The sequence below is a fragment of the Neomonachus schauinslandi genome, chromosome 1 (genome assembly GCF_002201575.2).
Source record: "Neomonachus schauinslandi chromosome 1, ASM220157v2, whole genome shotgun sequence".
NCBI classification, from domain to species: domain Eukaryota; kingdom Metazoa; phylum Chordata; class Mammalia; order Carnivora; family Phocidae; genus Neomonachus; species Neomonachus schauinslandi.
Window position 1 is genome coordinate 189341734 of NC_058403.1, and position 25148 is coordinate 189366881.

The window sequence follows — 25148 nt, forward strand, 5'->3', positions numbered from 1 at the left end:
CAGTCATAGGTCTTAGTTTGAAAGAGCATCATAATTTGCTGTTTCTGTATTAGGAAGAGTTCATCTGGCCAATTCCTGATACTGTTTTGCTGATGACAATAGTAGCGAGGCCTTGGAAATTATCCATGACATTTGTCTACTGATAGGAAATTCTTTTTCCTGGAGAGCAGGAGAATCTGTGAATATGCCTTTATGCTCTTAAGCTGTAATAAAGTGAAACTTTTTTGCATTCTGCAACTGTAGTTTTATGTAGTTTTTCTTTTAATCATCCACTGCAAAAGCTTTATTTCAAAATCCACACTTTTTGCTGAATTTAGCTTGTTAATAATTGATTATGTAAGCAATGACAAGTTTAAGTTATAATCATTAGGAAAATAAAAAAACATACTTCTTTTTTCTCTCCAGTCCTTGGTTTTGATCAGCAAACTACCTTATATTCATTTTTTTCACACTGTGCTCAAACAGATAGCACCAGAATATTTTGAAAAGAGCGAACCTTATTTGGAAGCAGGTAAGTTAAACTTTGTGTGAGTTAGATACCTTTAAGAAGGAGTTGTAAAAATTTTACTGGAAATGGCTGATAAGTATAAAGTTGACTTTCTAAAAAAAATTAGTTAAGAATTTTAAGGGCTATATGGTAGGAGAGAGATGTAAAACTCTTCTGCACCTTTACCTACAAACACCTTTTATTATCTCCTTTTGCAACATAGATGATGCCTATTTATTAGGGTAATAATAAACAAATACGGAGTTGACAGCTCTGCTTCTCAAAATACTATTTAAACAGAAATCTTTATGTCAGTACAGAGGCCTCTACCAGGTGGTATGCTTTTGTAGCTAATTTTACTAGTAATAAGTGAATAGGAAAACTCCCTTTAAACCTATCATTTTGTTGCTTTCAAAAAATTTATGAACCAGTTTATATCCTAGAACACAGGTATATTTCTGGTGAAATGTAAGATATTTTCACTACTTTTACTTTTCTTTTACCTTTTATCTTCCACCTTTCCAGTATATTTTTCCTGCTCTATAGAAAGTGGAGTTCTAATTTCTAATGTTTTATTTTTCATATTTTAATATTTGAACTTATAATAAGGAAATATTTTATTTTTCAGCTTGTAATGATGTTGACCGATGGCCTGCCCCAGTGCCAGGGAAGACATTATACCTGCCTATTATGGGGGTTGTAATGAAGGTAATACCTTTTATTTCATTTGTCTCCTTTTCTGAGGAACTCTAGGAAGTTCATAGATGAGTTTTACTTTTTAACTTCCTAATGATGTCCAGTCCTGTTACTGCTTTCACTTGTATGTGAGGAGTTACAGAGATATCACAGTTCCTCCTGCTGCACAGAGCCATTAGTCACACCACTCCAGGGGCCACCTGTCCTGTTTCATCCTGTAGAGTTTGCACAGAGGTGTCATTCTTACATAATACATGTGAACGTAAATGCTACCTTCTAGACTTCTGCAACTCTATGGCCCTCCAGGGATGGGTAGAATATTTTGTAGAATTGAGTATGAATTAGTAAAAATTAAAAGAAATTAGGAAAGCCATTGGGTCTTAGGTTTAAATGATCTTAATGTGTAATGTCAGACCAAACATGTCCATCCCAGGGTATTGTGCTCTATTCACTTTTCCATTCCTTTCCTCTCCTTTCCTTTCCTTTCCTTTCCTTAATGAATTAACATTTTGCTTGCAGGCTTTGTATGAATGTTCTCTAAGTGCTTTTGCAATTCATTTTCAAGTTGGACTTATTTTTGGCAATGCTCTGTTTTTAGATGTACTCATTTCTGTAGGATGGGTTCTGTTTTTTTCCCTGGGAGATCATCAAAATAGTACTCGTAGCTCTGGGTTGAAAGTTCTCATGGTTTCCTGTTAGATTTATCCCATAGTTTGGCAAGCTTGAGAGGGTGTGTTTGGGCGTGTGTGTATTAATGAAGCAAAGATTGGAACAATAAACAGGAAGCAGTATGAAGCTGATGCCCTTTTTCTGTTTTCCAGCACATTTGCTTCTCAGTGGGTTAGTGATTTCCATGTGTATGGGAATATAGAAACCTTGGTTCACTTACTTTCTGCTGTGACTAAAGATAAATAAGACTGTAGTTTTTAAATCTGATGTAAATACTTTGTTTTTATGGCTTTTTAGCCTTGCTGAGTGTACATTTTTAGTGGTAAGAGTGTTTCAGATCCTTCTTGTAATGGGACTCACAAATTATATAAAAGACATTCTTTTGTAGCCAAAGTTAATTTTTTCTCTTTCTCTTTAAGGTACGGATTCCCACATGTCATGACAAGCCTGGGACAACTCAAATAGCGCAGTTAACTCAGCAGGTAGTGTGGTACTGTGGTAGAATAATCCAGCATATATAGTCTTTTTAACTGAATTCTTAAACTAGCAAATGCAGAATTTCTTGGGTTTATGATATATTTCTGAATATTACTGAAATACCCCATTAAATAATTTTGTAATGAATTGATAATAAACTTTCTAATGTTTTTCAGATTGTTTTTCTTGTTATGTGGTAGACACTAGAGAACTCAGAATTTATACTGTAGCTGTGAGGACTAGGGGAAAATACATAAAACTTCTTAGTTTCTTAGAAGAGTGGTCAACAGACTTTTGTTTGTAGGAAACACAGTCAAAAGGATTCTGTAGTTATGATTGTCTTTCATTTCCACCAAAGCTACATCTGTTCATGGGTGGGGTTGAAGTTTTTATTTGAAATATTTTAACTGGTGTATGTGCCACTCCCATTGTTTGAATTGAATTAAAATGGAAAGCAGTAGGAAAACTAATTTTGCCTGTTATGTTATGGTAGTATTTCATGCAGTTGTGAATTAATCTAACATCTGACTATTAGGTTAATGCTTTATCCAAGATATCTGTCATCCTTGATCTTCTGTGTTAGGGGAGATTGGTAAGACCCATTCTCTTTGTGGCTGTTTCTGGAAGAAGAGAATCTTAAAAGATAGGGTGACATAGCTTATTGATCACAAGATAGATATGTAAAAAATCAATTTCTGTAAATTTTAGTGACATCTGTATTTTTTTTTTTTATCTCAGGCAGACACACATATATCTGTTATTTTACCTACTGTTCATGAGGTGGATCTTTTCAGGTAAATTTTATTAACTGCCTTTACTCTTTTACTTTGTGATATTGTTTTAAATTTCTTTAGGAAATGAATGTTCTTAAAGGTAGAAAAAACTGGAAGAAAAAAAGGAGGGATAAAAACTGGAAGAAAATAGTTATTATGTTTCACATATTATTATAAATCAATGATTCATCCCTGACTATATATTATGAGCTTTGACAGGGAAATTTGGGTATGGACTGGGTATTACATGGTAGAAACAAATTATTTTTTGTTTGGTTTGGTGTGAGAATGGTGTTGTAATCATGTGAGAAAATGGACTTACTTTTTAGAGATGTATTTTTAAGTATTTTGAGATGAAATGTCATGAGGTTTGTATTTTATTTTAGAATACTTCAGTAAGAAGTGCCTGGCTAGGTCAGTTGGTAGAAACTAAGACTCTTAAAATACTTCAGTAAGAAAAAAATTAATGAAGTAAAAATGATAAAATATTTTTAACTCTAGATGGTATATAAATGGGGGTTGTTACACTATTGTCTTTATTTTTCTGTATGTTTGAAACTTTAAAAAATGCAAAATAAAAAAAGGGAGAAAGAATCTAGCACTTAAAAAAGAAAAGGAAACATACCAATGCCTGTGCCTTACCCAGAGCAACTATATAGAAATCTCTGGACTGGTGCCCAAGTTCCAGCTCCTAGGTGGTTCTGATGTGTAGCCCAGCTTGAGAAACCACTGCTGTTGCCGAGCAGTTATTAAATAGTAATACATACAATCGGGAGTCATGTAAAAGACTTAGAATGGGTTTTTTGGTTTGATTTTTGTGTGTGTAGAATTTTGTGTGTGTGTGACCTTTAAACTGCATGGAATATTGCTTCAAAGAGTGATTTGTTTTATATGCTTGATTTGTTTTATACACTTGGCCCTAGTATAGCCCACAATCCCACTTCTAGGAATTTACCCCAATAAATATGAAAGCACATATCCACACAAAGACCTGTATGCAAATGTTTATAGCAGCTCTATTCATAGCAGCCTGAAACTGGAAACAATGCAAATGTCCATAAACTGGTAAATGGATAAACAAATTGTGATCCATGCATATGCATGGAATACCACTTAGCATTAAAAAAAAGTGCACTATTGATACAGTCAGCAACATGGGTGACTCAGAAGCATTATGCTTGGTGAAAGGAGCCAGATTTTAAAGAGCTACTTACTGAATAATTCCATTTATATGATATTCTGGAAAAGAGGCAGACATCAGATCAGTGGTTGCCTGGGGGTGGGAGAGGGAAGTCAGCTACAAAGAGGATGAAGGAAATTTTGGAGTGATGGAAGTGTTCTAAATCTTTGTTAAGTGTGAATTTTACTGTATGTAAATTATAAATCTTACTTAAAAACAAATTGACTTTCTTTTAAAAATTAGATATTGTAGCATTCTTAGAATGAAAAGGGAGAGTGAATGTCCCCCAGATAAATGAATAGTTATCACAGGAAAAATATACAAAGAAGGATGCATACTATATACCTTTTTTTTTTTAGAGAGAGTGAGCGCACCTGCATGGGAGTAGGTAGAAGGGGGCAGAGGGAGAGGGAGAGAGAGAATCTTAAGCCAGCTCCACGAGTGTCGTAGAGCCCCACATAGGGCCCTATCTCAGGACCCTGAGATCATGACCTGAGCTGAAACCAAGAGTCGGTCCCTTTAACCATCTGAGCCTCCCAGGCACCCCTACTATTTATACTTTTGATACTTAGTTCATTGAGGAATAAATTAAATAATATGCATAAGTTAATATAGAATTTGATTACTAGACAGGTTTTCTTTTGAACTGCTGGGTGCAAATCTTAATGCTTTTCAGTTTATTATCAGTTATCTTTGCTTTTGTGGTAATTAATTATTCCTACCACTAACACTTTTTATTAGCATGTGTCTTTTCTCCTGATTATGAATGACATGTTCTTGTTTTTAAAGTAGGACAAGTGAGGGGTACCTGGATGGCTCCCGCTCAGGTCATGATCTCAGTCAGGGTCATGAGATTGAGCCCGGTGTCCAGCTCCGTGCTCAGCAAGGAGTCTGCTTGAGATTCTCTCCCTCCTTCTCCCTCTGCCCCCCCCCCACTCTCGCATGCATGCATGCACGCGCTCTCTCTCAAATAAATAAAATCTTTTAAAAAGTGGAACAAGTGAGTGTGTTGTTTTTTTCATTCTTGTTGCTCAGGAGGTGAAAAAACTGAAAGTCGAACAATAATAGGCTCACACAGATAGTGCTGTGCCGAGCATTTAATATCTGACCCTCAGATTAGTGACAGCACTCTTCATTTTGTGTGTGGAGAGCTTACATTGTACGTTTTTCGTGTGAATAAAAGTTTAAATGTTTATCACTTATATTGAAGGTGATATTTTTATGTCAACAGTGAGCTTGAGAGCAAAGGACTGAGACCTGGAAAAATGTTTGAAGCTGAGTGGTAGAAATGCAGTTGAGTCTGGGGGCTTGTCTCCCTCCTTGTACCAGGTCAAGTCTTGTTAAGCTACCACTAGTCCATGGACCCTGACTTTGGTGTCAGCTCTCTTGATCACAGTCTTCTCATTCAGTTTTTTTTTTTTAAAGATTTTTTTAAATTTATTCATTTGAGACACAGAGATAGAGAGAGAGAGAGCATGAGCAGGGGGAGAGGCAGAGGGAGAGGGAGAAGCAGGCTCCCTGCTGAGCCAGGAGCCCGATGCGGGGCTCAATCCCAGGATCCTGGGATCATGACCTGAGTCGAAGGCAGACGCTTAACCATCTGAGCCACCCAGGTGCCCCATCTCATTCAGTTTTTAAGTTGGGCTTACAGTTGAGGGACAGCTTTTTGTTGAAAGAAACACATTCTCTTGCCTAGAGTCAAGGACGTTTTACCTGATGATACTTGCTGTTGGTTCCTCACATGGCAAGAGGCATATCAGTTATGTGTCATCATGTTCCTCCTTGCCCCCTTCTTGATAATGAAGCCATCTTGGCTTTCTACCCCATTGGCAGAGTAGATAATAGCTATGAGTGTTCTGTGTTTCAAAGACTATAAAAGTCTATTACTACATAAAATGTGTCTGATACTCATTGATACATGTTAGTTTCTTTTAGTTTTTTTTTTTTTAAGATTTTATTTATTTATTTGACAGAGACATAGAGAGCGAGCACAGATAGGCAGAGCGGCAGGCAGAGGGAGAGGGAGAAGCAGGCTCTCCACTGAGCAGGGAGCCTGATGGCGGGGCTCGATCCCAGGACCTTGGGATCATGACCTGAGCCAAAGGCAGACACTTAACCAACTGAGCCACCCAGGTGCCCCAGTTTCTTTTAGCTTTTAAGATTATAACAACATGCTATGTCTTTGGAAAAGTTTGAAACCTTTATCTAGTTATTTACTTGTCTGGGTATCTATTTATATATGTATCTATTTATTTATTCATCTATTTATTTATTTGGAGTAAGTTTCTAATTTTTTCCAGGGGATGACTCTTTTGAGGGGGCGGCAGTGGAGCTTAGCATAAAGCATAGCACTCCAGAATGGGGATATGAGAGTAGTGCTAAAAAAATACCCTATAGTTTCCCTACCCTCATTTTAGTAATTTTATACTGCAGTTAATTAGATGCCTACCACCAATATTTATTAAAGCTAGAGCTGGAGATAGGATATATTTCTTGAATATTTAATACTTACCTCCTCAATAAAACTACTTTTTGTAACAAATATTTCTAAAGTAATACAGGGGTTTCAGAGAATGCTTTATCTTGTAACTGTACTTGGTGTCTGTTTATACCCTTACTGATTATATATTATAATACTTGTGAGAAAAAGCAATTTTCAGCTTTAATGCCTGAAGGGCACCCCACTATTAAATATATACTTACACACACTTGCCACTTTTCTATAAATTTGTGATTGTTTAAAAATTTTATGTACATAAATATACATATAAATGTATATGTGTATATATGCATATTATATGTAATTATATATATAAAAATTTGAAACAATCACTAATTTACAGAAAAAGAGTAAGTATAGTACAGAAAATTTTTTCCTTTTACCACTTGATAGTTGGAGGCCTGATGTCTCATCATCTCTGAATACTTTAGTGTCTCTCTCCTACAAATAAAGGCACAATGCCGTCATCAAAATTGGGAAATTAACATTGGTAAATTAATACCGTTTAGTTCAGATGTCACCAATTGTCACAATACCATCTAGTTCAGAATTGTCTGTTGCATTTACTTGTCATGCTGCTTCAGTCTCTCTCCTTCAGTATGGAATAGATCCTCAGTCTTCTTTCACACACCTGAGCTTCTTGTGGATTACAAGACAGTTATTTTGCAGGAAATCCCTCAGTTTAGGTTTGTTTGGGATTTACTCAAGATTAGATTTGAGCTCTGTGTCTTTGGCAGGGAGGTAGCTTGCCTTGTTACTGAAGATGTTCACTTTGTGGTATTCTCCAAGCTTCTCGATAATAAACTACTGGTTTTCCTTTTGTGATTAAGTATTTTGTGGGGAGGCACTTTGAAACTATGGATATGAGTTATTTATTGCTGTGTAATAAATTACCCCAGTACTTTGAGAGAATATTTGAAAGAACAGATATTACTTCACACAGTTTCTGAGGGTTAGGAATCTGGGAACGTCTTAGCTAGATGGTTCTAGCTCTAGATCTCTTACGAAGTTGGAGTCAGGATATCAGTCAGGGTTTTAGTCAGTTGGACAAGTGGGGCATGAGGGTCTTGACTGGGGCTGGAGGATCTGTTTCCCAAAAAGGCTTACTTACTTGGCTGCTGGCTGGAGGTCACAGTTCCTTGTGGTTGTTATCAGGAGGCCTCATTTCTAGTCATGTGGACCTGCCCATAGGGCAGCTTAAATGTTCCCACAGTATTCAGAGGGGATCTGAGACAAGGCTGAAGCCACTATGTCTTTTATGACCCAACCTTCTAGGTTGCACAGTCCTTATTCTGTTCATTACATATAAGCCATTAATCTACCCCACAGCTAAGGGTGGGGGGTGAGAATTAGGCTCCATGTTTTAAAGGAAGTATCAAACAATTTGTAGAAATATTTCAAAACATCATACTGTGTAGGGGCGCCTGGGTGGCTCAGTCATTAAGCGTCTGCCTTCGGCTCAGGTCATGATCCCAGGGTCCTGGGATCGAGCCCCGCATCGGGCTCCCCGCTCCGCGGGAAGCCTGCTTCTCCCTCTCCCACTCCCCCTGCTTGTGTTCCCTCTCTCGCTGTCTCTCTCTGTCAAATAAATAAATAAAATCTTTAAAAAAAAAAAAACATCATACTGTGTATATCTGTATGGACTGTTGGTTTCCTGTTTTATTCAACAGGTTATTAAAGTCTTTTTTTTTTTTAAAGATTTTATTTATTTATTTGAGACAGAGAGAATGAGAGACAGAGAGCATGAGAGGGAGGAGGGTCAGAGGGAGAAGCAGACTCCCCACCGAGCAGGGAACCCGATGCGGGACTCGATCCCGGGACTCCAGGATCATGACCTGAGCCGAAGGCAGTCGCTTAACCAACTGAGCCACCCAGGCGCCCCAGTTATTAAAGTCTTATTATTCTCATTTGATGTTTCAGTTGTCCCCAGTTTGGCCAATTAGACTTGTCTCACTTCAAGTTGGCCTCTGTTTTTGTTTTTGTTTTTGAAATATTCTTGTCATTCTTTAAAGACTTCCTTACTTTCTTGTGTAAGATGTTCCAGGCTTATCTTTTCTTTTTTAATTAAAAAAATTGATATATTATTCACATACCATAATATCCACTCTTTCAAAGTATACAGTTCACAAAGTTGTGCATAAATACTCTCTAGTTCCAAAACATTTAATCACTTCGGGCGCCTGGGTGGCTCAGTCGTTGGGCGGCTGCCTTCGGCTCAGGTCATGATCCCAGAGTCCTGGGATCGAGTCCCACATTGGGCTCCCTGCTCAGCGGGAAGCCTGCTTCTCCCTCTCCCACTCCCCCTGCTTGTGTTCCTGCTCTCGCTGTCTCTGTCAAATAAATAAATAAAATCTTTAAAAAAAATAAAAAAATAAAAAAATAAGACATTTAATCACTGCAAAAAGTAACCCTGTTCCTAGTGGCATTTATTCCCCATTTCTTCTTTCTTCCCCAGCCCCTGGGAGTCACTAATCTGCTTTATATCTCTATATAGATTTGTCTATTCTGGCCATACCATATAAATAGAATCATAAATTATGTGGCTTTTTGTGTCTACTTTCTTTCACTTAGCATATCATTTTCATGGTTTATACATGTGGTAGCATGAGTCATTACTTCATTTTATTATGTTCCATTGTGTGGATATACCACATTTTGTTTATCCATTAATTCACTGAAGGACATTCAGATGGTTTTTACTTTTTAGCTATTATGTGTAATGCTACTCTGAACATTTGTCTATAAGCCTTTGTATGGACATATGTTTTCAGTTCTCTTGGGTTTTAAGATTATCTTATATTTTTCCTTCCCTAGCCCTGGAATCAGCATTTCTCCAAAAAGCCTTGGCTTTTTTTTTTAATGGAGAATAGGATTCAGAAGCCAAGATCTGGGTACTACTTGTGCTCCTTGCTATTAGGATATCATTGATTTTAGGCCCTCTCAGTGGACAGAGCTAGGGAGTATATACATGTTTGTGAAGGGATGCATACATACATACTCATATATATATACACGTTTTTGCTCTATATTTCTATATACATATATATTAAAAACCATAAAGTCATGCCACTACCCTCAATTCCAATCCTATAAGACAGGGTTCATTCTAGTTTTCTTCCTTTCTGTATTTGTATTTCTTTCTGAGAAATTTTCTGAGAAACTACCTCCTATTATCCTTAATTAATTAATTTATTTGATCAGTCCCTGTTAGTAACCAGTCTCTCATCTCTGCTTAAATCCTCTCCTCTGTGCAAATGACTTTCTTACCCCTTTTGGGCTTTGACACTCCATACCCAGCTGCCCTTCTTCATGGATACCTTCCTTAACTTTCTCAGGCTCTACTCCATGCTAGACGGACCCCCATGTGGTTACCCTCCTACCCCATTTAGGCTTCTATATTGTACATTAGGCCCCCTCTCCATATGGGTGCCATCCTCACTTCGCTTGTGCTCTGGCTCCCAATGCTAGACTAACTCCCACAGGAATGCCCTCCTTACCCTACTGTGCTCCTACACCTCTTTCCAGGCCACCTCTCCGTGTGAACACCCTATTTCCCCTGCTCTTATGTCCCACCATGGACAGCTTGAATACACTCTGGCTCTGACACTCCACACCAGGCTGCCCCTCCAGGCCTCTCATACTTCTTGCCCTTCACCCCAAACCAGATCACCTCCACACATGTACACCTTCTTTACCACATCTGGGTTCCAGCAGCCCCCCAGGAAGCTAGACATCCACGTGGATGTCTCACACAGGTCCTCACACCCCTCTCTGAGCCAACATGTCTTCTTTCCCTCCTGGCAGAGATGCCTACCATGCACCATGTTCTGCTTTAGAATTGAATTGTTTAGGAAAGAAAGAGGAAGAAGAGGTCCTTTGCCTTATCCTTGAACTGTTTATATTGTTTTTTTGTTTTTGCACTTTCTTCACATTTGTTTTCTTGCTTTTCGATTGTTAAAATTAACTTTCCCTAATTTCCATTTCACAAATCTGTTTTATGTTTTTGCACTTAACGTGTTCTTCCTTCCTTCCTTCCTTCCTTTCTCTTTCTTGTGTGTGTGTATGTTTTCAACTAGGAAGATTGGTTATGATCTTTATAAGTAGATATTCTCTAACCTGCTACAAAAAATCGTTACCCTAACAGGAGGAAATTACTAAATGAGTATATTACCAAGTGTCTGAGGCTAAGTAATGTACCAGACTAATTCCAGGGCTACTATAAAAATATGGAGCATTTCTGTAAGGGAAGAATCTGCCCAGGAAATCATTCTTTTGTTTGGCATTAAATCTCCCCCTTGTGATTTGTTTTCATCATTTTTTAATCTTGAAAGCATTAGCTTTTATTGTATTTTTTTTTTAAGATTTTATTTATTTGAAAGAGAGAGAGGGAGCATGAGCAGGGGACGTGGCAGAGGGAGAGGGAGAAGCAGACTCTCTCCTGAGCAGGGAGCCTGATGTGGGACTCAGTCCCAGGACCCTGAGATCATGACCTGAGCCAAAGGCAGACACTTAACAACTGAGCCACCCAGGCACCCCAAGCATTAGCTTTTAAATTAAGTACATCCAGTAAACATCCTTTGGAAAATTAATTTTTCTTGTTTTCTTTAAAATATTTAGAATAGGGGCACCTGGGTGGCTCAGTTGGTTAAGCGACTGCCTTCGGCTCAGGTCATGATCCTGGAGTCCCAGGATCGAGTCCCGCATCGGGCTCCCTGCTCGGCAGGGAGTCTGCTTCTCCCTCTGACCTTCCTCCCTCTCATGCTCTCTGTCTCTCATTGTCTCTCTTGCAAATAAATAAATAAAATCTTTAAAAAAATAAAAAAATAAAATATTTAGAATAGAAATTCAAATCTAAGAAAGCAATATTGATGAAATAGGTCTACCATATGGTACAATTTAATAACTATGTTTTTATTATATGTTAGCCATTTTATATGTCAGTATATTGCATTTAATTTTCTAAAAATTTGAATGAGTCAAATTGGTATGTTTTTATATAGATAAAAGGGACTTATGCATCACCATATTCTAAAGAATTTGTATGTCACAACGAGGTACAAATAGCTGGAAGAATTTATATCAGTATGAAGTCTTTAGAACGATCATCTAAGAATTTAAAAAAACAGAGTTGGATAAATAACACTTCTGTATAAATACCTTTCAGGTGTTTCTGCCCGGTTTTCCTTCATAGTCAGATGCTTTGGGAGCTGGTCCTGTTGGGGGAGCCCCTCGTGGTCATGGCACCATCACCATCAGAGTCATCAGAGACTGTATTGGCACTTACTAAGTGAGTATGTTTCGTTCCTGACGGTGATGGTTGCAGCATTTTTCCATCTGTGATATGTTTGCACACTCGTTGCGTTGACCCACACAACTCCCTTCCTTGTAAGAAGGCTGGGCTCATTATAGTACCGTTTCATGGATGAGAAAATTAATTCAGGCTCCACAAGGGCTAGAACTGTGTTTCGGTTTTTCTGAGCAACAAACATTCATTCACTCAGCTGGCACCTGACAAATATGGGCTGCGTGAATGGTCAGAGTCTCGTAAAAGATACATAGCGAGGAAGTGAGAGTGCCAGCACTTCACCCTATCTTCTGCCCCAAGTCCAGCGTGCTTTCAGCACACCATTCCACATGATTATGCATTTCCATTTGTCTTTCTGGTTTCCTAAAAGGAGTTTGCCGTTTACTGAAATAAATAAATAAATAATGCCACTGTGGGTATACTGTGTGTATTGATGTTTTATAGTTATTGAGTAGGGCCTTTAATTTTTTGTCCTTTGTTTTAAATGTTCTTCTTACTCCACAGCTGTATTTCTCCATTGAAGTACTTCAGCGACTTCCGACCTTATTTCACAATTCATGACAGTGAATTCAAAGAATATACTACTCGTACTCAAGCCCCGTGAGTAAACAAAACAACTATTATTGACCAAGTAGTACCTGTATAACCAAATTATATAAAATTACATCTTGAACTTACTGGCATCTTGATTTTATAAAGGAAGGTTTGAGGAGCTGCTTATAACACTTCTACATTTCAATTGTCAATCTTATTTTCTTTGAATGATTTTATTTATTAGTGGAAGCTGTATTGTCATTAATAGCCATCTGACTATACTTTGAGTTCTGTTTTCTTGCCCTATTTTAGGGCCTCTTACAGCATCAGTTATCTCTTATTGCTCTGTAACTTCCTTTTCCTTCTTCCTCTTCATTTCTTCCCCTTCCTCCTCTTCATCGAATTGGCATGGAAACATGAAAATTCTTCCGAATATGTCAAAGGGGAAAAAATTATCTTACCCTTTCCCTTTTAGCTCCTGCTCTATTGCTTACATTCTTTTCATAGCTAAATTTCTAGAATAACAACAACAACAATCTCCATTTACTGTCTTTACTTCTTGGTTTTCTGGTTGCTTCTCAGTCCATTGCAGGTTGATTTCTCCACTTCCAGTGAAGTCATTCTTGGCCAGAGTCATCAAGACCCTCTCCCTGCCCTATCCCATAGGCACATTATTGTCTTAATTCTTCTGCCTTCCCTTTCTTATAACATTTAAGCTGTTGAGCTTGAAAGCATTTTTTAAAAGATTTTATTTACTTTTGAGAGAGAGAGAGAGAGAGAGAGAGAGCCCATGAGTGGGGGGAGGGGCAGAAGGTGAAGCAGGCTCCCCAATATGGGACTCGATCCCAGGAGGCTGGGATCATGACCTGAGCCGAAGGCAGACACTTAACTGACTGAGCCACCCAGGCGCCTGAGCTTGAAAGCATTTTAATCCTTGATGCCACTCTCACCTGGCTGTCTGGTGATGCATCTCAGTCTCCTGTGCAGAGAGGTCTGTCTCTGCCAGCACCTTAAATGTTGGTATTCTCCAGTCCTGTGTTCTGGGATCTGATTTCAGACTGATAATTCTTTCTGAGCAATCTTATCTGTACCCACAGCCTCTGTTAAGACCCATATACTGATAACTGAAATTTATCTGCCTAGCCCAGATCTTTGCAAGGTGCAGACCTTTATGTCCAGGGTTTTGTTGTTGTTTTTTACCACTTTACCACCTGGACATCTTAATGGCACCTGAAACTAAATGTATGCAGTGAATTCTTTGTTTCCTGTTTTCTTCCCTAAACCCATGAATGGTACTACTTTTTCCTTAGTCATCAAAAATCTAAATTGTCATAAATTTCTCCTTCTTAACATGTCCCACATCAAGTTTTACCAAATTCTGTCAATTCAACACCATAAAATCTCTCATAATAACATTTGTTACCTGCTTTCCAAAAGTCTCTTCCCAGTCTTACTGTCTCCAGTCTTTGTCATATCTGCTGTTGCTTTTTCCCAAACCCCCTCCCCTCCTTATAGGGCATCTTCCAGATTTCCCCTAGAATGATCTTCCTACATTTTCATTCACATGGCATCCTTCCATTTGGTTCTCTAATACCTTCCATTTGCCTACAAGATTTTTAAACTTCTTAGCACATTAATTTGGCACTTAATAAACTTCTTAGCATATTAACTTGGTACTTAATAATCTGGCCAGCACATACCCATCTACTTTCATTTCTGACTCTTCATCCTTCTCACTTTATGCTGTGGGAATGCTGAGCTCTTTGTAGTTCTTCAAGCACACCACGATCTCACTTCATTGCTTGGCTCGTACTATTTGTTCTCCTGCATCACCTTTACCTCCCTTATCCACTTGGCAAAGAACTTCTATTCATCTTTCATATCTTTGTGCAATGTCATCTCTTTGGTAAAGCTGTCTTTGTTTTTTGTTTTGTTTTGTTTTTAGAGATTTATTTATTTTAGGGAGAGAGAGAGCATGTGTGCACACGCAAGGTGGGGAGAGGCACAGGGAGAGGGAATCTTCAAGCAGACTCCCTGCTGAGCTCCGAGCCCTACATGGGGCTTAGTCTCAGGACCCCAAGATCATGACCTGAGCTGAAATCAAGAGTCGGATGCTTAATTGACTGAGCCTCCCGGGCTTACCTATTGAAGCTGTCTTTGAATCCCCTGGTAGACATACAGTTTCTCCTTTGTAATTGTCGTATGTGTTATACCACCTTCTCTGTTTCCTAATTTTGGCATTGTAATTGGGTATGTATGCCTTTCTTTCTGTATGCTTTTAAAAAGACTATGTCTTTTTATGTTTACTTGCCTAGTGCTAAACATGGTGCCTGGCATATAGTTGAGACGTTAATGCATTGAGTGAAGGAAAAGAAAATCTATTGTTCAATCTAAAGAAATTATAAACTAGTCTTCACTGGAACATTTGTGTTTTTCTCACTTTGCTTCTGTTTTGTTTTTATGTAGGCCTTCAGTTATCTTAGGAGTAACCAACCCTTTTTTTGCGAAAACACTCCAGCACTGGCCGCACATTATTCGAATAGGAGACCTTAAACCTGCAGGTAAAGTATAAACTCAGTGTTCTGTTTTCAGTATGTGAGTTGGCTGAGTACGTTCATTTCTTCCCCTTTGTTTTCATCTCTTGATTACTTTTTAATTATGTTGTTGGTAACCTTTTTGGAGGCAATCTGAATAAGGGCCTTTGAAGAAGAGCCTAACTTCCCACTAAAATATACAGATTCTTATGTGTAACCCATCATGTCCTCCTATCAAAAAATGCACTTCTAGTGTTATAAACATGGAATGAATTATAAAACAATGAAACCTCAAAAATTTGAGCAACTTTTTGTATATGGATAAGCCTAATTAAACAGGGATTTCCAACACTGTTTGAATAAAACCTTGTAGAAGCTAGAATTATTCAATTTGGCACAAAATTCTCTGCTAGGTCTCAAAACAAGCATTATACATTTCCATGGCAATGGTATTGATTAAGGAAATGGTCAAAGGTTGTGCTTTCCTTGAGGAAAAGGTAAATAGTATTTTGCTTGTAGTAACTATTTAATAAATGTGTTTAAATGAGTAAATTAATTCAGAGGTTGGAAGTGTTGTTAACTTAGATGACAATTTAATGGTATCTCTGACATTCCTCCCTGGACATTCCTGAATTTTCTTTTTTTTTTTTTTTTAAAGATTTTATTTATTTATTTGAGAGTGAGAATGAGAGAGCATGAGAGGGGGAGGGTCAGAGGGAGAAGCAGACTCCCTGCCGAGCAGGGAGCCCGATGCGGGACTCGATCCCGGGACTCCAGGATCATGACCTGAGCCGAAGGCAGTCGCTTAACCAACTGAGCCACCCAGGCGCCCCCATTCCTGAATTTTCTCCTGAAATAGTAAGACTTGAGATACTGAAAATATTTTTTTTTTTAAGATTTTATTTATTTGACAGAGAGAGACACAGCGAGGGAGGGAACACAAGTAGGGGGAGTGGGAGAGGGAAAAGTAGGCCTCCCCCTGAGCAGGGAGCCCAATGCAGGGCTTGATCCCAACACCCTGGGATCGTGACCTGAGCCGAAGGCAGACGCTTAACGACTGGGCCACCCAGGCGCCCCGAGATACTGAAAATACTTTTAAATAACTTTATGATGTGTTACTTTTAAAGACTTCTTTTGGTATACACAGGAATATTTCAAATATTATTTAATAATTTATTAGATATCCTTTCTGGTATATACATAAATCTAGATAGATATGTTAGATTCAAACAATAACAATTTTATTTTTTTATTTTTTATTTTTTAATTTAATTAATTTATTTAAGACAGAGCGAGAGAGAGAGAGAGAGAGAGAGAGAGAGAGAGAGCACGAGTGGGGTGAGGGGCAGAGGGAGAAGCACACTCCCCGCTGAGCAGGGACCCCAAAGTGGGGCTCAATCCTGGGACTTCGGGATCATGACCTGAGCTGAAGGCAGACATTCAACCAACTGAGCCACCCAGGTGCCCCAAGCAATAACAATTTAAATGATATTATTTACGAACATTAGACTCAATCTTATACCAAAATCCTTAGAAGCCTTAAGAAATCTAGGAAAGAGCAAGTAGCTTTACCTTGGCTGTCAGATCTATGTGTTCTTATGCAGAACAGCCTCTTTAAGCCTCAAATTCTTTGTCTGCTGGGAGATTAAACAGTTTCTGACTCAGTGGCGTTCTGTAAATGTCAGTCACCTGCCATTTCACTGGTGTCCTTTCTGATTTAATGATAATATAGAACATAGCAATCACCAGAGTCTTAGCTATGAGAAGATATGAAATATTTTTTAAAATCTTAATTTAATATTGACATTTGTTTTCATGGTTTTGTCCTATTAATCTAGACTATTGGATTGATTGTAATATAGTTGACTACTGTTTATTATCTTTTTCCAATGAAAGAGGCTCTTGGTTGTGGCTTTAAGTAGAGGAACTTTTGCATAAAATCATTGGTAAAGTAGTGTGTTTAACTTTATAAGAAACTGCCAAACTTTTTTCCAAAGTGGCCCACCAGTTTTACATTTAAAAATTTTTTTTAAGTTTATTTATTTATTTTTAAGTTTTTATTTAAATTCCAGTTAAGATGCAGTGTAATATTAGTTTCAGGTGTACAATATAGTGATTCAGCACTTCCAAACATCACCTGGTGCTCATCAGAAGTGCCCTCCTTCATCCCCATCACCTATTTCACTCATCCCCCACCCCCAACCTCCTTTCTGGTAACCATCAGTTTGTTCTCTATAGTTAAGAGTCTGCTTCTTGGTTTGCCTCTCCCTTCCCCCACCCCATGTTCATTTGTTTTGTTTCTTAAATTCCACATATGAGTGAAATCATATGGTATCTTTCTCTGACTGGCTTATTTCACTTAATATTCTCTACACCTAGCATGGGGCTCGAACCCATACCCCAAGATCAAGAGTTGCACACTCTTCTGACTGAGCCAGCCAGGCACCCCTCATTTTACATTCTTTTTTTTTTTTTAATTTTATTTATTTATTTGACAGAGAGAGAGACATCGAGAGAGGGAACACAAGCAGGGGGAGTGGGAGAGGGAGAAGCAGGCTTCCCCCTGAGCAGGGAGCCCCCAATGCAGGGCTCGATCCCAGGACCCTGGGATCATGACCTGAGCTGAAGGCAGACTCTTAACGACTGAGCCACCCAGGCGCCCCTCATTTTACATTCTTACCAGCAGTCTGTAAGAGTTCCTATTTCTTCACATCCCTGCCACCAGCATTTGATCCTGTCTGTGTTTTTCATTATAGCCACTTAATGGGTTTGAAATAGTGGTTTTCATTTGCTTTGCCTTAGTGAATAATGATGTTGAGCATCTTTTCATCTACTTATAGTTGTTCATATATCTTCTTGGATGAAATGTTGATTGAAATCTTTTGCCAATTTTTAGTTAGGTTACTTGTCTTACTATTTAGTTGTAAGAGATCTTTATGTATTTTGGATACAAGTCTGTGTTTAGATATATGACTCACAAGTATTTTCTCACAGTATTTGGTTTCTTTTTTGTTTTCTTAATGATATCTTTTGAAGTGCAAAAGTGTTTTTTTCTCCACAGTTTGATTGAGATACACTTGACAAACAGCATTGTGTAAGTTTAGGGTGTACAGCATAATGACTTATATATATTGTGAAATGATTGCCACAATATGTTTAGTTAATATCTATCACCTCATATGGATACCAAAAAAATAAAAGGAAAGTAATGTTTCCTTGTGATGATAACTTTTAGGATTTACTGTCTTAACAGTTTTCAAATATAATATTATACAGCAGTGTTAACTATAGTCATCATGTTGTCATCATGTATCTGCATTACATCCCCAGTACTTAATTTTTCTTTTAACTAGAAGTTTGTACCTTTTGACCACTTTCATCCATTTCCCCTAACCCTCACCCCTCACTTCTGATATCTACAAAAATGTATTTAATTTTGATGAAGTCTAGTTTATCAGTTTTTTTCTTTTATGGATTAGCCTCTTGATACTGTGTCTAAGAACTCATTGCCCAACCCAGGGTCACAAAGATTTTCTCCTATGTTTTCTTCTAAAAGTTTTATTTATTATGTTGGCACCTCCATTTAGGTCTATGAACCACTTTAGTTATTTTTTGTGGGTTAGGGTCCAAAGTAATCTTTTTTTGCAAGTTGCTATTCAGTTGCCTTAGCACTATTTGTTGAAAATTATCTTTGTTTCTATTGAATTTCATTGGTACCTCTGTGGAAAATCAACACTGATGCAATGTCTTGATTACTGTAGTTTTATAGTAAGTTTTGAAATCAGGAAGTGTAAGTCTTCTAATATTGTTCTTCTTTTCCAAAATTGTTTTGGCTATTCTTGGTGTTTTGCATTTCCATATAAATTTTAGGATCACTTTGTTAATTTCTGCAGCCAGCTAGCTGGGATTTTGATAGGAATTATGTTAATATGCAGTAAATTTAGGGTTTTTTTTGGTGTCTCTGATCCAGGAACTTGAGATATCTTCTGTTGTTTAGGTCTTTAATTTTTCTCAGCAATGTTTTGTAGTTTTCTTTTTAAAGGTGTTTGTTTTTTATTTGAGAGAGAGTGAGAGAGCACAAGCAGGGGGAGTGGCAGGCAGAGGGAGAGGGAGAAGCAGGCTCCCTGCTAAGCAGGGAGCCTGATGGCGGGGCTCGATCCCAAGATCCTAGGATCATGACCCGAGCCAAAGGCAGATGCTTAACTGACTGAGCCATCCAGGCGCTCCTGTAGTTTTCAATATACAAGTCTAATTATGATGTTAGATACAGGTTTTCATAGATGTCATTCATTAGATTGAAAAAGTGCCTTTCTATTTCTAGTTTGTTGAGGATTATCATGAATTGGTGTTGAATTTTGTTAAATGCTTTTTCTGTATCTATGGAGATTGTCATGTGGTTTTTGTCCATTATCAATATGGCATATTAATTGCATTTTGGATGTTAAACCAATCTTATATTCCTTGCGTAAATCCCATTTGGTCATGGTGTATAATCCTTTTTATATGTTGCTAGATTTGATTTGCTATTATTTTTGTTGAGCATTTTTGCATCTGTATCCATGAGGGGTATCGGTCTGTAGTTTCTTTTCTTGTGATGTCTTGCTAGCTGATATTCTTGCTACTCTGAGAAGCCTCTTCAGGCAAGTGAAGTTACCATTTAAAAGTAAGGCCTAGGGAGGGAGGGGAGGGGATAATTCTTGAATTGCTTTTTCAAATGGGGATGAGGACAGATACGGAATATTAATTAGAACTTATTTTAAGCAGCCTACTTTAGAGATGAGCTGCTGTGTTCTCTCTGATTATTTCCATCACCAGCTTATTTGAACCACTTCATCAGGTATCATTTTTTTTCTGCAGGAAAGCAATGGTGGTATATGGAAACATTACGCTTTATAGATTCTTAGCGGTCACTGAGGAGTGAATGTTAGAGGTTGTCAGTATCCTCAGTTTGGTCCTTGTTAGTATGGAGAAAATATGTTGTGAACAAAGGCACCAGGGGTAATTTGATAATTTGGGGCAAGACTTTAGTGTCTGACTGTTTCTGGGACTGGTGGGTCTTATGTGAGCACAATTCTTAACAGAAGTGCAAAATTTCATTAAGTTTAGTGTGTTTATGATACTTTTCCCCACTTATCTTAAAAGTTGTTTTTATTGTGGTAAAATATACATAACCTAAAATTTACCATTTTAACTAGTTTTAAGTATCTAATTCACATAAAAATAATACAGTGGCATTAAGTATATTGATAGTGTGCAACCATCACCACTATCCATTTCCAGAACTTCTTCATCATCCCAAACAGAAGGATTTGGATTTAGTTCACCCAGGGGGAGGTGGGTGGGGAGATGGGGTAACTGGGTGATGGGCATTAAGGAGGGCACTTGATGTAATGAGCACTGAGTGTTATATACAACTGATGAATCACTAAATTCTACCACTGAACCTAATAATACTCTATATTAATTAAATTGAATTTAAAAAAAAATTTAAAAAAACTAACACAGTGGCATTAAGTATATTCATAAGGTGCACCCATCATCACTATCCAGTTCCAGAACTTCTTCGTAATCCCAAGCAGAAGGATTTGGATTTAGTTCACCCAAATCCAAAACCCATTAAACAATAGCTCCCCAATTATTGCATCCCCCAGTCCCTGGTAACTTATAATTTCTGTTTCTATAAAGTTGACTCTTCTACATATTTCATATAAGTGGAATCATGTAATATTTGCCCTTTAGTGTCTGGCATATCTCACTGTTTTCAAGGTTCACTTATGTTGTATCATGCAGAAGAATTTCATTCCTTTAAAAAAAAAAATTGTGGTGGGACACCTGGGTGGTTCACTCAGTTAAGTGACTGCCTTTGGCTCAGGTCATGATCCCAGGGTCCTGGGATCGAGTCCCGCATCGGGCTCCCTGCTCCTTGGGAGCCTGCTTCTCCCTCTGCTTCTCTCTCTCTCTCTCTCTCTGTCTCTCATGAATAAATAAATAAAATCTTTTTTAAAAAATTGCAGTAAAAAGCACACAACACGATATTTACCATCTTAACCATTTTTTAAGTGTACAGTTCAGTGGCATTAAGTGCATTCACATTGTTGCACTATAATCACCACCATCCACTCACAGTGCTCTTTTCATCTTGCAAAATTGAAACTCTTGAGCCATTAAACAATAACTTACTATCCACTTCTTTCTCCACTCACCCCGCCCTAGCCCTTAGCAGCTACCTGTCTACTTCCTGTCAATATGAATTTGACTACTCAAGTATTTCATATAAGTGGAATTCTATTTGTCCTTTTGTGACTGGCTTATTTCGCTTAGTTATAACGTCCTCCAGGTTCATTCATGTTGTAATGTGTCAGAATTTCCTTCCTTTTTAAGACTGAATAATATGCCATTGTATGCATGTACCACATTTTATTTATCCAATTATCTGTCAGTGGACACTTGGGTTGCTTCCACCTTTGAGCTATTGCAAATAATAATTCTATGAACATGGGTGTAGAGATACCTCTTTGAGTCCCTGCTTTCATTTCTTTTGAGTATGTATCCACAAAAGTGGGATTGCTGAACCACATAGCCATTTGTGTTTAATTTTTTGAGAAACTGCCATACTGTTTTTATTTTCCATTCCCATCAACAGTGCACAAGGGTATCAGTTTCTCCACATCCTTGCTAACACTTGTTATTTTTTGGTGTTTTTTTTTATGGTAGCCCTTCTAATGGGTGTGAGATAGTATCTTACTGTGGTTTTGATTTGCATTTCCCTAACGATTAGTAATGTTGAGCTTCTTTTCATGTGTTTATTGGCCATCGGAATAACTTCTTTGGAGAATTATCTTTCCAAGTCCTTTCCCTGTCTTTTAATCATGTTGTTTTGTTATTGTTGAGATGTTAAGAGTTCTTTATATATTCTAGATACCAATCCCTTATCAGATAAATGCTTTGTAAATATTTTCTCCCATTCCATGAGTTGTCTGGTCATTCTCTCATTGGTAGTGTCCTTCGATGCACAAAAGTTTTAAGTTTTGATGAAGTCCAATTTATCTGTATTTTCTTTTATCGCCTCTGCTTTTGGTTTCATATTCATGAAAATCCATTTATCTTTTTTCTTTTTTTAAAGATTTTATTTACTTATTTGACAGAGGAGAGACACAACGAGAGAGGGAACACAAGCAGGGAGAGTGGGAGAGGGAGAAGCAGGCTGAGCCGAAGGCAGACACTTAACGACTGAGCCACCCAGGCGCCCCAATCCATTTATCTTTTAATTCATGAGTGTTGGATATATATCTTGGGACCTTTTTCTGCCCATTGATCTCAAGGCCAGGACCACTGCATATGCTGCACAAGTTATGAAACACAACAGCCCTTCTTCTGTCTTTGAAAATTCAAGACTATCTGAGAGGGTCAGTAAAACTGCAGAAAGAGTATCTTCTGCAGGATCAGCAGGGAAGGCACAGCAAAGCTGAGATTCATAACTTTACCAGAAGTATACATTTAGTTTTAACCCTGTAGAGGGATCATTCCTCCTGATATAAAAGGATTATTTCTTCTGGATTATACCTAGTTTTAGTTCCAAATTCTCTTAAATGGAGAAATATAATGTTAAGATGATGGTACTTAACAAATATTTCTCAAAGCGAAACTAATTCTATTAGCGTATATTGGATCAAATTATAAACTGATAATTTCTTTTTTTAAAAAAAATATTTATTTTTTTATTTTTTTAAAAAAGATTTTATTTATTTATTTGAGACAGAATGAGAGAGAGAGAGAGCACATGAGAGGGGGGAGGGTCAGAGGGAGAAGCAGACTCCCCGCCGAGCAGGGAGCCCGATGCGGGACTCGATCCAGGGACTCCAGGATCATGACCTGAGCCGAAGGCAGTCGCTTAACCGACTGAGCCACCCAGGCGCCCCTAAACTGATAATTTCTGACCAGAAATTGAGTTTGGTGATTTCACTAAAGGTAAAATATTTGGCCTAAATGTGGAAGATTCTAATGCCCATATACAGAGGTGCTGTAGCCTTGACTATTAATTTAGTAATGTTAAATACCCCTCTCTAACGTGCATTGTACATAACAGACATTGAATAAGTATTTTTTTTAAGATTTTATTTATTTGGCGGGGAGAGAGCACAAGCAGGGGGAGCAGCAGAAGGGGAGCAGTAGAGGGAGAGTGAGAAGCAGGTTCCCCGCCAAGCAGGGAGCCCATCATGGGGCTTGATTCCAGGACCCTGGGGTCATGACCTGAGCCGAAGGCAGACGCTTAACCAACTGAGCCACCCAGGCACCCCTGAATAAGTATTTTTAATTAAAATAAATATCTGTAATGATGGGACTTGGGTTCATTGCAGACACCTGTTTTTTTTTTCCAAAGCCATCTGACAAATATTCATTAAAAAAATTTTTTTTATAATAGGCAATGTATCTTCATGATTAATTTTCTTTATTACATACTACAGTGTAACAATGATGATGACTAGGGTTAGAGATCAGTATGCATCTTACACCTGATGAAATCCAGTGCATCAGAGGGGAATTGTGTGAGTGAAGATTGCTGCATGGGTTTATTTTTGTCTTTCCCTTTTTAAAAAGACAGACATGGTTGCAACCTATCTTCATTATTACCCAGAACATATTGAATATAAAGAATATATGAAACCTACTGCCAAACTCTTCTCCCCTCTGATACTTGGTTCTTTTTTGCACAGTGAATTTCAGAAAATAATATGTTAATAAACAGTATTGGTGGATAGAACAATTGCAAGTCCTTTGTGACTTGGAGCAGAAGGAAACAAAATAAGTACAGAAATATTTAGACTTATTTGAACCATTGTGGTTTTACACGTGCTATTTGGATTCTTGGAGTCAGAAGCAGATAAATGACTTGAAATTAATTATCTGTTGTATAGTTAAATATGTATTAATTCTGTACTTACTAAGGGGACAAAAGTTTTACAGATCTTGTGGTGAGAAGCTACTCTGAATTCTGGAAAGCACAACCACAAGATTCAAGATGAGAGATGTTCTCATAAGAATTAGTACATGGGAAGAGATAGAATACATGGATGAAGTAAAATCTATCAGCTAATGAATCAAAAACATTCCGAGGGGTGCCTGGGTGGCTCAGTTGGTTAAGCGTCTGACTCTTGGTCTCGGTTCAGGTCATGATCTCAGGGTCGTGAGATCGAGCCCCGAGTCAGGCTCTGAGCTCATCGTGGAGTCTGTTTAAGATTCTCTCCCCGTCTCTCCCTGTGTCCCTCCCCCTGCTCTCCTGTGCACATGCTTTCTCTTTCTCTCTCTAAAATAAATAAATAAATAACTTTAAAAATTCTGGAAACCTGAGTGTTTCTGGACTTTGCTCTTCTCGTAGTCTGTCCCCAAAGCCTCTTGGTTTTATCTCCTCCACAGAGCTCCAGTAGCTCCCTCTCTTCTCTTCCTTGAGGCACACGTTTTGCTTCAGGTTCTGTATCTACCCAGGAGCAGTATTCCACAGTGCTTCTGTTTTATCCTCTGGTTCTCCTATTCCACCGCAGACTCCTTTGTGCACCTGGCAGACCTGCTCAGGAGACCTGTCCATCTGTGGCTCGGGCCTGTGGTTGTGGTTAACACCGTCACCACCTGGCGGCAGTGAGTGTGTTAAATGCGGATTTGATCCTGTCAGCTCACTCCCCATCCACTAACCCCCCACGCCCATGCTTTCAGTCTTGGTCACTGCGATGTCAGACATCTGAATAGTTCCTCTTGACCTGACCTTTGAATACCTCTCTGGCTTTATCTCCTGCCCTTTTTAGCATACCCTCCATTCCTGCCCTTGTAGTGTCGTGGGTAAGAGTGATGGCTCAGGACTTAGACCGCCTTATTTCATATCCTGATTCAAGCATGTTAACTGTGTGTCCTTGGACAAGTTGTTCTCTGGAGCTAACAACCTGTGTGAATGGGGCATTGACCAATCAGAGTGGATGATGGCGGGAAAGAGCCAGTTTTGGT

The 25148-nt window shown here is 38.3% G+C and overlaps 1 protein-coding gene across 1 annotated transcript in view; it reads left to right on the forward strand.

Moving 5' to 3' along the window:
- The window catches only part of DENND6A (DENN domain containing 6A), a 57429-nt gene that overhangs the window by 23044 nt on the left and 9237 nt on the right, over nt 1–25148 (forward strand). The window contains exons 6-12 of the mRNA XM_021695020.2: nt 406–511; nt 1116–1195; nt 2272–2334; nt 3068–3123; nt 11947–12069; nt 12592–12687; nt 15088–15182. Of these exons, the coding sequence (XP_021550695.1) occupies nt 406–511; nt 1116–1195; nt 2272–2334; nt 3068–3123; nt 11947–12069; nt 12592–12687; nt 15088–15182 (619 nt within the window). The remainder of the gene's footprint in view (nt 1–405; nt 512–1115; nt 1196–2271; nt 2335–3067; nt 3124–11946; nt 12070–12591; nt 12688–15087; nt 15183–25148) is intronic.